Source organism: Phacochoerus africanus, chromosome 2 (genome assembly GCF_016906955.1).
Source record: "Phacochoerus africanus isolate WHEZ1 chromosome 2, ROS_Pafr_v1, whole genome shotgun sequence".
NCBI lineage: Eukaryota > Metazoa > Chordata > Mammalia > Artiodactyla > Suidae > Phacochoerus > Phacochoerus africanus.
In genome coordinates, this window is record NC_062545.1 from 239,019,594 (window position 1) to 239,032,757 (window position 13,164).

The 13,164-nt window shown below is 41.5% G+C and overlaps 1 protein-coding gene across 4 annotated transcripts in view; it reads right to left on the reverse strand.

Moving 5' to 3' along the window:
• The window catches only part of GNE (glucosamine (UDP-N-acetyl)-2-epimerase/N-acetylmannosamine kinase), a 67,687-nt gene that overhangs the window by 34,789 nt on the left and 19,734 nt on the right, over window positions 1–13,164 (reverse strand). For all 4 annotated transcript variants that reach the window (XR_007133252.1, XM_047767916.1, XM_047767918.1 and 1 more), the window contains exon 2: window positions 11,563–11,768. Coding sequence is in view for 3 of the 4 variants with exons in the window: in XM_047767916.1 (XP_047623872.1) it covers window positions 11,563–11,768 (206 nt within the window). In the remaining variant the exon portion in view is untranslated. The remainder of the gene's footprint in view (window positions 1–11,562; window positions 11,769–13,164) is intronic.

Sequence of the window (13,164 nt, forward strand, 5' to 3'; positions counted from 1 at the left end):
AATTACAGCTGAGGCCAAGGGGCCTTGGACTGAAGAAGAAGAGCTGAAACTTCTCCTCCCGGCTGCAAGAATCACAGATGGGCAACTCCATTCCTGGCTTTGTAAATTCAGCAGTTGGGGAGCATGTGAACAAATAAGTGTCCTCAAGACTGAGACGGGTCTGGCTTTAGCAGTTGTGGACTTTGTGGGCATGTACACACCAGGTCTGGGCCAGAACAAAGTCTGAGCTGCCTCCCTAGCGCCCACACCAGGCCCAGGTACACAACTACTGCAGTCCTGGGACCTGACCTCAGTGAATCTTCACTGGTAGCCCGGTGAAAACAATGCCTGAGAGACACCAGGCCCAATTGCCAGCAGAGCAGTGCTAACAAAGTGTCCTCTGTGAATTTGCAAATTGGGTCAAAGGTGATACAACAGAGCATACTCACAGGTGAACAGGACCAACAAAGAGACACTCAGGGGTTCCTTTCCTACTGGGAGTGCTCCAATCCCACCTACCTCGTGCCACAGAAATACGGCTCAGAAACAACTGGGGACTACTACTCCAACAACTAGGATACAGACCCTGCCCCCAAAAGGCCAGTGACAACCACAGAGCAGAGACCCCCCTCAACATCCAGTACAGGCTCTGGTCACCACAACATCAGTTGCATCTATCAAGGGGATAAAAGCTAGCATACCCTGAGCAAAGAGGTGACAGACATCCATATAAAAAACAGCCCTCACACCAAAAAATAAATGAAATTGAATGCAGACAGGCTCCCTCAAGTCATTTAGAGCTTGTAGTCACCTCTAAACATACCCCTCAACACAGCCCTGACCATCAGATGGACAAGATCCAGCTCCACCCACCAGGGGGCAGAGACCAGAAACAAGAGGAACTACAATCCTGCAGCCTGTGGAAAAAAGACCATAAACACAGAAAGTTAGTCAAAATGAGATGACAGGGAGTTCCTGCTGTGGCTCAGTGGTTAACGAATCTGACTAGGAACCATGAGGTTGTGGGTTCGATCCCTGACCTTGCTCGGTGGGTTAAGGATCAGGCATTGCCGAGAGCTGTGGTGTAAGTTGCAGATGTTGCTCGAATCCTGCATTGCTGTGGCTCTGGTGTAGGCTGGTGGCTACAGCTCCAATTAGACCCCTAGCCTATTACAGGAGTTCCCACTGTGGCAAAGCAGGTTAAGGATCCAGCATTGCCACAACTGTGGCACAGATCACAGCTACAGCTCAAATTCAGTCCTGGCTGGGGAACTTCCATGTGTCATGGGTGTGGCAAAAAAAATCCCCACTTATCTATGACAAAGGAGGCAAGAATATACAATGGAGGAAAGAGAGTCTCTTCAATAAGTGGGGCTGGGAAAACTGGGCAGCTACATGTAAAAGAATGAAATTAGAACATTCTCCAATCCATATGCAAAAATAAACTCAAAATGGATGAAAGATCTAAACTTAAGGCCTGATACTATAAAACTATTAGAGGAAAACACAGGCAGAACACTCTTTGGCATAAGTGGAAGCAGTATCTTTTTTGATCGACCCGTTAGAGTAATGAAAATAAAATAAAAAATAAACAAATGAGACCTAATTAAATTTAAAAGCTTTTGGGTAAAAAGAAAACCACTAAAAAAATAAAAACACAATATAAACAACTTATACAACCCAACGGCAAAAAAGCCAATCAATCAATGGAAAAATGGGCAAAAGACCTGAAGAGACATTTCTCCAAAGAAGATATACAGATGGCCAACAAACACATGAAAAAATGCTCAACATTGTTGATTATAAGAGAAATGCAAATCAAAACTACCATGAGATACCACCTCACACCAGTCAGAATGGCCATCATTAATAAATCCACAAATAACAAGTGCTGGAGGGGCTGTGGAGAAAAGGGAACCCTCCTGCACTGTTGGTGGGAATGTAAACTGGTACAGCCACTATGGAGAACAGTTTGGAGATACCTTAGAAATCTATACATAGAACTTCCATATGACCCCACAATCCCACTCTTGGGCATCTATCCGGACAAAACTCTACTTAAAAGAGACACATGCACCCGCATGTTCATTGCAGCACTATTCACAATAGCCAGGACATGGAAACAACCCAAATGTCCATCGACAGATGATTGGATTCGGAAGATGTGCTATATATACACAATGGAATACTACTCAGCCATAAAAAAGAATGATATAATGCCATTTGCAGCCACATGGATGGAACTAGAGAATCTCATACTGAGTGAAATGAGCCAGAAAGACAAAGACAAATACCATATGATATCACTTATAACTGGAATCTAATATCCAGCACAAATGAACATCTCCTCAGAAAAGAAAATCATGGACTTGGAGAAAAGACTTGTGGCTGCCTGATGGGAGGGGGAGGGAGTGGGAGGGATCGGGAGCTTGGGCTTATCAGACACAACTTAGAATAGATTTACAAGGAGATCCTGCTGAGTAGCATTGAGAACTTTGTCTAGATACTCATGTTGCAACAGAACAAAGGGTGGGGAAAAAAATGTAATTGTAATGTATACATGTAAGGATAACTTGATCCCCTTGCTGTACAGTGGGAAAATAAAAAAAAAAAAACACTTTAATCTATAAAAATAAATAAATAAATAAATAATAAAAACACAACCTGCAGAACTGGAAAAAAAATCTCTGCAAATGAAGCAACTAACAAGGGATTAATCTCCAAAATAAACCAACATGTCATACAGCTTTATATCAAAAAAAGCATACAACCCAATCAAAAATGGGCAGACATTTATCCAAAGAAGACATACAGATGGCCAAAAAGCATATGAAAAGATTCTCAGAGTTCCCATCATGGCTCAGTGGTTAACAAATCCGACTAGTAACCAGGGCTCGATCCCTGGCCTTGCTCAGTGGGTTAAAGATCTGGCATTGCCACATGCTGTGGTGTAAGTTGAAGACGAAGCTTGGATCTGACATTGCTGTGGCTGTGGCGTAGGCCATGAGCTACAGCCCCAATTCGACTCCTAGCCTGGGAACCTCCATATGCTGCAGGTGCAGCCCTAAAGAAAAAACAAAACAAAGTTCTTAACATCACTAATAATTAAAGAAATGCAAATCAAAACTATAATAAAGTATCATCTCACACCAGTCAGAATGGCCATCATCAAAAAGTCTACAAACTTAGAGTTCCCTTCATGGCTCAGTGGTTAACAAACCCGACTGGTAGCCATAAGGTTGCAGGTTCGATCCCTGGCCTCGCTCAGTGTGTTAAGGATCCAGCATTGCCGTGAGCTGTGGTATAGGTCACAGATGTGGCTTAGATCCTGTGTTGCTGTGACTGTGGCATAGGTTGGCAGATGTAGCTCCAATTCAACCCCTAGCCTGGGAACTTCCATATGCTGTGGGTTCGGCCCTAAAAAGCCAAAAAAAAAAAGTCTGGAAACAATAAATGCTGGAGAAAGTGTGGAGAAAAGGGAACCCTCCTACACTGTTGGTGGGAATATAAATTGGTACAACCACTATGGAGGTTCCACAAAAAACTAAAAATAGAATTACCATATGACCCAGCAATCCCACTCCTGGGCATGCATCTGGAGAAAATAAAAATTCAAAAAGATATATGCATTCCAAGGCACACTGCAGCACTATTTACAATAACCAAGACATGAAAGCAACCTAAATGTCCATCAACAGAGGAATGGATAAAGAAGATGTGGTACATATATACAACAGAATATTAGCCGTAAAAGGAATGAAATGGTACATGGAAGGACCTACAGATTATCATACTAAGTGAAGTAAGTCAGAAAGAGAAAGACAAGTATCATATGATATCACCAATATGTGATACCAAAGAATTTATTTATAAAACAGAAACAAACTCGGAGTTCCCATCATGGCTCAGTGGCTAACGAATCCGACTAGGAACCATGAGGTTGCGGGTTTGGTCCCTGGCCTTGCTCAGTGGGTTAAGGATCCGGCGTTGCCATGAGCTGTGGTGTAAGTTGCAGACACGGCTCAGATCCCGTGTTGCTGTGGCTCTGACGCAGGCTGGTGGCTACAGCTCTGATTCGACCCCTAGCCTGGGAACCTCCATATGCCGCGGAAGCGGCCCAAGAAATGGCAAAAAGACAAAAAAAAAAAAAACAAAAAGAAAACAGAAACAAACTCATATTTCAAAATCAAACTCATGGCTACCACAGGGGAAACAATGGAGGGAAGGGGTCAGATAAACTGGGAGGATGGGGTTAACACATACACACCACTATATATAAAATAGCTAACCAACAAGGACTTATTGTATGGCACGGGGAGGCCTCCTCAGTGTTCTGTAATCACTTATAAGGAAAAAAATGGATGTATGTATATGTATAATTGATTCATTGAGGTTCTCTTGTGGTGTAGTAGGTTAAGAATCCGGCTTTGTCACTGCCGTGGCACAGGTTCGATCCCTAGCCTGGGAACTTCAATATGCCACAGGAGCAGCCAAAACAAAGAAACAAACTAATACCTGTATGTGTATTTAAAAAAAAAAAGATTCACTTTGCTATAAACCTGCAGCTAATACAACACTGTAAATCAACCACACCCCAATAAAAATTTTAAAAGTAAATAAAAATTAGAATAGGCTAAGGACCTTTACACCTCACCGAAGACGACATAAAGATGGCAAGTAAGCATATGAAAAGATGCTCCACATCATATATCATCAGGGAAATGCAAATTAAAACAAGGAGATACTGCTGCACATCTATTAAAATGGCCAAAATCTAGAATACTAACGTGCTAAATGCTGGCAAGGAGTTGGAGCAACAGCAACTGTCATTCACTGCTGGGGGGTTTACAAAATGATACAGCCAACATGTGGAATGGATAAGCAATGAGGTCCTACTATATATATAGCACAGGAAACTATATCCAGTCTCTTGGGATGGACCATTATGGAAGATAATATATAAGAAAGAGAATACACACACACACGTGTGTGTGTGTGACTGGGTCACTTTGCTGTACAGCAGAAATTGGCACGGCATTGTAAATCAACTATACTTCAATTAAAAAAAAAAAAACAGTCACATTGGAAGACAGTTTGGCAGTATCCTGCAAAACTAAACACACTTTTACCACATAATCCAGCAATTATGCTCCTTCTTTTTTCTTAAAGAAGCTGAAAACCTATGTGACACACAAATCTGCAAAATGGATGTTTACAGCAGCTTTATTCACAACTGCTAAGACTTGGAAGCAATTAAAATATCCTTCAGGTCTATGGCCATGCCATCCTGAACGCATCCAATCTCGTCTAAAGTATCCTTTGGTAAGTGAACAGATAAATAAACTATCCTATGCCCCCACAATGGACTATTTTTCTGCACTTCAAGCTATGAAAATAGATGAAGGGAACTTAAGTGCATATTACTAAATGAAAAGAGGAAATCTGAAGAGGCTACATACTACATGATTCCAACCGACATTCTGGAAAAGGCAAAAATCCATGGAAATGATGGAAAGGGTGAAAAGATCAGTGATGGTCGGGGTTTGTGGGGGAGAGGAGGGGATGAGTAGCTTGAAGAGATTGGGGTGGGGGCAGGGAAATGACTTCATGATACTAAAATGATAAATGCATATCATTATACATGCACCCAAATCCAGAGAACTTACACCACCAAGTTGAACCCTAACGTAAACTATGGACTTTGGGTGACAATGTATGAATGTAGGTTTGTCAACTATAAACAAAAATGTCTCACTGCGGCGTGGGAGGTGATATTGATAATGGGGATGTGTGGGGAGAGAGGGGTATATGGGCAACTCCTGTATCACCCGCTCGATTTTCCTGCTAGACCTAAAGCTGTTTTAAAGAATAAAGTCTACTCTTTCAAATGCATTCTCTCTTTTATATATATATATCCATGTATGCTACCACTTCTAGTCACTTCTACCTGTAGATCTAGCTTCCCCACAGGTATCATTCCTCTTTAGTTTGAAAAATTTGCCTCTGCCTTTTTTGGAGTGCATAGGCTGGTGATAATTTGTTTAGCTGTTTTCTGGAAATAGCTGCAACTTTATTTTGTCTTTTTTTTTTTGGTCTTTTTGCCTTTTCTAGGGCTGCTCCCACGGCACATAGAGGTTCCCAGGCTAGCGGTTGAACTGGAGCTGTAGCTGCCAACCTACACCAGAACCACAGCAACATGGGAACCGAGCCACATCTGCAACCTACACCACAGCTCATGGCAACGCCGGATCCACTGAGCAAGGGCAGGGACCGAACCCGCAACCTCATGGTTCCTAGTCGGATTCGTTAACCACTGTGCCAGGACGGGAACTCCTGAAACTCTATTTTGAAAAATAATTATACTGAATTAAAAACTCTGGGTTACCAGGGTCCCCCCCCCCACCTTTGAGCACATGAAATATGTTCCATTGTCTTCTGGCTTTCACTGTGTCAGGGAGTCAGTTATAACATATCACTGTTCCCCTGGAAGAAATGTAATTTTTGTCTTGGTGCTATCACGATTTTGTTTTCGGCAAATTGCCTGTGCTATGTCTTGACCATGTGAATCTTTCAGAAACCAGAATTAGAATCCCCCCAAAAGAGGATCTCAAAAACCAAAACGCTTTGTCCCATAACACCAAATAGACCTGAAGTATTTGCCAAGGCCTGATTTAAAATAAAATACTGAGCTTATTTCTAAATTAAATTCCATACTAGACAAAGATGTTTTAAGTATTTAGTTTGAACTGCTGCCCAACATGAACATTTAAAAAAAAAAAACCATGGGACTGTAACAAAACCAGGCCATCAATATATTCTCTGAATGAAATTAGACTTGATCCAGTGCATGTATCTTAAGTCCCCAAACTGACCCTCTTTTCACAGCAGTAGGGGTCTCAGGGTACTCATAACCACCACAGCTGATTAATCTTTTTTTTTGCTTTTGCTTTTTAGGGCTGCACCCATGACATATGGAGGTTCCCAGGCTAGGGGTCTAATCGGAGCTGTAACCACCAGCCTACGCCACAGCCACACCAGATCTGAGCCACGTCTGCGACCTACACCACGGCTCACCGCAATGCTAGATCCTTAACCCACTGAGTGAAGCCAGGGATCGAACCCGCATCCTCGTGGATGCTAGTCAGATTCCACTCAGCCACAACGGGAACGGCTTCTCATTAACCTTCACTGATAAATAACCTCCTTTTAAATAACCTTGTCTCGAATTTGAGAGCATCATTCTTAGACGAAAATCATTTGAATAATCTATCAGCTTTTGTTTTCTGACTGTTTCTTTTCTTTGTGCTGCTGGATATTAAAAGTGTAAAAAGCCATGGCCAGCAGTTCTCCAATTCACCTTTCCAACAGCAGAAGGAATCTGATTCTTAAGTTTTCTTCTCAGCTCTTACATTGATAAATATCCCCCATCATGTCTCTTCCAGAAGAAAATGCTCAGACACCTGTACAAAGACGGTCAACCATCCAAAGGCTTGAGATACATAATTTATGCATGATTACACTAAAGATACTTATTCATGGAGTTCCCATTGTGGCTCAGCCATAACGAACCCGGCTAGTATCCATGAGGACTAGGGTTCGATCCATGGCTTTGCTCAGTGGGTTAAGGATCCAGTGTTGCTGTGAGCTGTGATGTAGGTCACAGATGTGGCTCAGATATTGCATTGCTATGGCTGTGGCATAGGCCGGCAGCTGCAGCTCCAGTTCGACCCCTAGGCCTGGGAACTTCCATATGCCAAAGATGTGGCCCTAAGGGAAACTCTGTTAGAGTCAACTCCACGTACAAATTGCTCACTTCCTCCCAAGAAGATACTCCTGCCTCCCTAATTAATTAGCATGGTTGACAGTCTTATCCTAAGTTTTTCACCTTCATTTGTTTCTATTTTCACTTCCTATCCAGAGCAATTTCCATTAGGATGTTAATCCTTCTGACTCCAAGACAGTAATTTTAGCCCTTTCTAAACAACTGGTGGGAACAGGAACCAGGGCTCACATGTAATGAGCACCACTTGAACACACAGTTCAGGGCTCTGTGTTAAATACTGTGTGTGGGGGGATGGGTCGGGAGGGAAAGAAGGTTATTTACATTTACACTTATACGCACACACACAGAGACAGTACAGCAGAGTTGGTGTGTATGACTTTAAAATTCTCGAGCAAGGAGTTCCCATCGTGGCACAGTGGTTAACAAATCCGACTAGGAACCATGAGGTTGCAGGTTCCATCCCTGGCCTCACTCAGTGGGTTGAGGATCTGGTGTTGCCGTGAGCTGTGGTGTAGGTCGCAGACCTGGCTCAGATCCTGCATTGCTGTGGCTGTGGTGTAAGCTGGAAGCTGTAGGTTTAATTAGACCCCTAGCCTGCAAACCTCCATATATCACAGGTGCGCCCCTAGAAAAGACCAAAAAAAAAAAAAAAAATCTCAAGCAAGACGCAAACTGTTGCTTTTGGAATGGATAAGCAATGAGATCCTGCTGTAGAACACTGGGAACTAAATCTAGTCCCTTATGATAGAGCATGATAATGCGAGATAAAGCATGTATATTATGTATGTGTCACTGGGTCACCTTGCTGTACAGTAGAAAATTGACAGAACACTATAAACCAGCTATGATGGAAAAGACAAAAAATTTTTAAATAATAATAATAAATAAATAAATAAAATTCTCAAGCACTCCTCAAGTGCCAAGTCATAGAGCCATAAAGTGATGTGCAATTTTGCTAAGGGTGAATTTGAATCCCATCTATTTGAGGTTAATGTTAATAGGGGAGCAGGTCACTTAACTCACAATTAAGCCAACTCTACAGACTAAAATACAGCACTGTTTCCATCATTTTCTTCACTTTTTTTTGTGGGGGAATACTATAGAGCAAGGTTTCTCGGTGTCAGCACTATTGACACTTTAGGCCAGATAGATCTTTGTTGAGGAGAGCTGACCTATGTATTGTAGGATGCTTAGAAACAGTCCTAGCCTCTTTGAAAAAATGTGCTGAGTAAATAAATGAACCAATGAATTTCTAAATAGTCTATGTTATTTATTTGATTTTTTTGCCCAATTCTTTTTTTTTTTTTTTTTTGGCTTTTTGCCTTTTCTAGGGCTGCTCCCGCAGCATATGGAGATTCCCAGGCTAGGGGTCTAATCGGAGCTGTAGCCACTGGCCTGCGCCACAGCCACACCAGATCCAAGCCACATCTGTGACCTACACCACAGCTCAGGGCAACGCCGGATCCTTAACCGACTGAGCAAGGCCAGGGACGGAACCCGCAACCTCATGGTTCCTAGTCAGATTTGTTAACCACTGAGCCACGACGGGAACTCCAATGCCCAATTCTTAAGAGCATAAAAATGCTGTGTTTTTTTTAAAATACAACTGGTTGAAATAGAAAGGTAGCTTATTGTTTCTGTTGGTTTAATGTTTTCTTAAATAATAAATTCACATGGTTTAGAACTACAGGAGCTCCTGTCATGGCTCAGCAGTAATGCACTCAGCTAGGATCCGTGAGGATGTGGGTTTGATCCTTGGCCTTGCTCAGTGCGCTAAGGATCCAGCGTTGTCATAAGGTGTGGTGTAGACTGAAGATGCTGCTCAGATCTGGCGTTGCTGTGGCTCTGGCGTAGGCCAGTGGCTACAGCTCCGATTTGACCCCTAGCCTGGGAACCTCCATATGCCGAGGGAGCAGCCCTAGAAAAGACAAAAAAAAAAAAATCTGTGAACTTATCATACTAAGTGAAGTAAGTCAGAGAAAGACAAATATATGATATCACTTGGATGTGGAATCTAATAAAAAATGATACCAAAGAATTTATTTATAAAACAGAAACAAACTCACAGATTTTGAAATCAAGTTTAGGGTCACCAAAAGGGAAAGCATGGAGGGGAGAGATAAATTGGGAGGATGGGATTGATACATATACACCACTGTATACAAAATAGATAAGTAACAAGGACCTACTGTATAGCTCAGGGAGATCTACTCAATGTTCTGTAATAGCCTATATGGGAAAAAAGAATGGATATATGTATAACTGGTTCACTTTGCTGTAAACCTGAAGCTAAAACAACATTGTAAATCAACTATACCCCAATAAAATTTCTTTTAAAAAAATTCTGCAGTATCCTGAAGTTTCTTCTCTATTCTTTAAGCACTTTCTTAGAGCAATTTGCTAAATTGGTTTTTAGAGGCAAGTTTTCACTTTTGCTATTGTTATTATCTTATTTGTATTTATGTTTTTGCTTTTTTTTTTTTAGGACTACACCCAAGTCATTTGGAGGTTGGGTGTAGGCTAGGGGTCTAACTGGAGCTACGGCTGCCGGCCTATGCCACAGCAACGCCAGATCCGAGCCACGTGTGCAACCTATATCAGATCCTTAACCCACTAAGGATCCAGACCCACTAAGCAACGCCAGATCTTTAACCCACCGAGGGAGGCTGGAGATCGAACCCACGACCTCACAGTTCCTAGTCGGATTCGTTTCCACCGCACCACGACGGGAACTCCGTTATCTTATTTTTAAAGGACAGTCTGAAAAAGATTATTTTACTTTATTTATTTATTTGTCTTTTTTTTTTTGCCTTTTCTTAGGGCCGCTCCCTCGGCATGTGGAGGTTCCCAGGCTAGGGGTCTAATCAGAGCTGTAGCCAACAGCCTACACCAGAGCCACAGCAATGTGGGATCTGAGCCGCGTCTGCAACCTACACCACAGCTCACAGCAACACCAGATCCTTAACCCACTGATTGAGGCCAGGGATCGAACCCACAACCTCATGGTTCCTAGTCGGATTTGTTAACCACTGTGCCAGGACGGGAACTCCTAGATTATTTTACTTTAATACAAGCTTCTTTCATATATATATATATATATATATATTTTTTTTTTTTTTAACCATCTTTGGAAGCTGCATTAATGTCATCAAGCCACAAGGGTGCACTAAATGCCACTTCATTACATAGAACAAAATGAATGTTCATCTTTGGTTTATAGATCCTACTCCCTCAAAGATCTCCCAAGTTTTGTTTTCATATTTTAGACTGTGATCCATAACAAATCTAATGTCACCAAAGTAAGTACCAATGGTAATGGTAATATAAAATTCTACTTAACTTGTAGATCAATTAGATTTTAAAAATCTTATTCCATATCTACTGCTTTATTTGCAGTAGTAATTCTTATTACCATTAATGCAGAAGTACCATTAGAACTCACAAGACAGGTTGCATAGACTCACATTAGAGTTACACAATTTCTATTTATAAATGCCATTTCTGAAATTAATAGCAAATAACAGTAATAGTAGCTGTAATTTACCAAGCATCTATTAGGCAGCATTACTGCATAGATAATTATAAAACTGTCTCTATTCTTCACAACCTACAACACAAGTTTTCACTCCAACTGAGCAACCTGAGGCTCAGAGAGGCTGGGCAACTTCACCAAGGCCAATACATAAACTAAATGGTAGAACTGGGATTTGAAGCTGGGTCCGCGTGGCTCCAAGATCCATGTTCTCTCCAGTACCTTATGTTGCAACGAAGAATATCATAAGAAAAAGCTTTCATCTTACCCATAGTCATCTATCAGGTGAGAGCCGAGTACCACCACGTCAAGTTCAAAGAACTCAGGTTCCATTTTAATGCCAAACATGATTGGGGCAAGTTTAGAATAATCAGCACGGTTGCAAGTAGCAACACAAACCCGAAGCTTTCGGTTGTTCTCCTTCTTTTCCATGATTTGTGTTTTCCTTTTTGAGAGGTTCTCAAAATAGAGTTCCTAAAGGTGGAAAAATAAAAATTATTTATAATCAGAACAACAGATCCTAAATATAAACATAAAATTTTGCAGTTTTAAGTCCTCAGTTAAGTCCTTAGTTTTAAGTCCTATAGTTAACCATTTACCAAAATGATTTCTTAAACCTTTTTCTACACTCACTTCTGTATCATACACCCATATCAAGTTATAAAATTCCAGTAGACCAACTATGACTCCAACCTTTCTCTGACATTTTAAGAAAATATACTGTTACAAAGCTACAGTCATCACAACAGTACAATATTGACACAAAGACAGAAATATAGTAAAAAGACAAAAAAAGAAAAAGAAAGAAAGATTGGAGTTCTGTCGTGGCTCAGTGGTTAACGAATCCGACTAGGAGCCATGAGGTTGGGGGTTCAACCCCTGGCCTTGCTCAGTGGGTTAAGGATCTGTTAGCTGTGGTGTGCCGTGAGCTGTGGTGTAGGCTGCAGATGCGGCTCAGATCCTGCGTGGCGTAGGCTGTGGCGTAGGCTGGCGGCTACAGCTCTGTTGGACCCCTGGCCTGGGAACCTCCATGTGCCGTGGGTGCGGCCCTAAAAAAGACACACACACACACACACAAAACTTACTGAAAAATGAGCTGAAAACCTAAACATACATTTCTCCAAAGAAGACATACAGATGGCCAAAAAACATATGAAAAGATGCTCAACATCACTCATTAGAGAAATGCAAATCAAAACTACAATGAGGTATCACCTCACAGCATCATCAAAAAGTCTATGAGCAATAAATGCTGGAGAGGGTGTGGAGAAAAGGGGACCCTCCTACACTGTTGGTGGGAATGCAAATTGGTGCAATCACTATGGAGGACAGAAAGGATGTTTTTTAAAAACTAAATATAGAACTACCATAGGATCCAGCTATCCCACTCTTAGGCATGTATCCAGAGAAAACCATAATTCAAAATATATATGCACCCCAGTGCTCACTGCAGCACTATTTACAACAGCCAAGACATGGGAGCAAACTACATGTCCATCAACAGAAGACTGGATAAAGAAGATGTGGTCCATATCTACAAGAGAATATTACTCAGCCATAAAAAAGCATGAAACAACGCCATCTGCAGCAACATGCATGGCCCTAGAAATTACCATACTAAGTGAAGAAAAGCAGAGAAAGACAAATATCGTATGAGATCACTAAATGTGGCACCTAATAGAAATGATACAACAGAACTCATAAAACAGAAACAGACTCAGATTTTGAAACCAAATTTATGGTTACCAAAGGGGAAACGTGGGGAGCAATAAATTAGGGGGTTGGGATTGGTAATATATACACTACTGTATATCAAATAGGTAACAGGGGCCTACTATACAGCACTGGGAAATTTACTCAGTGCTGTGTA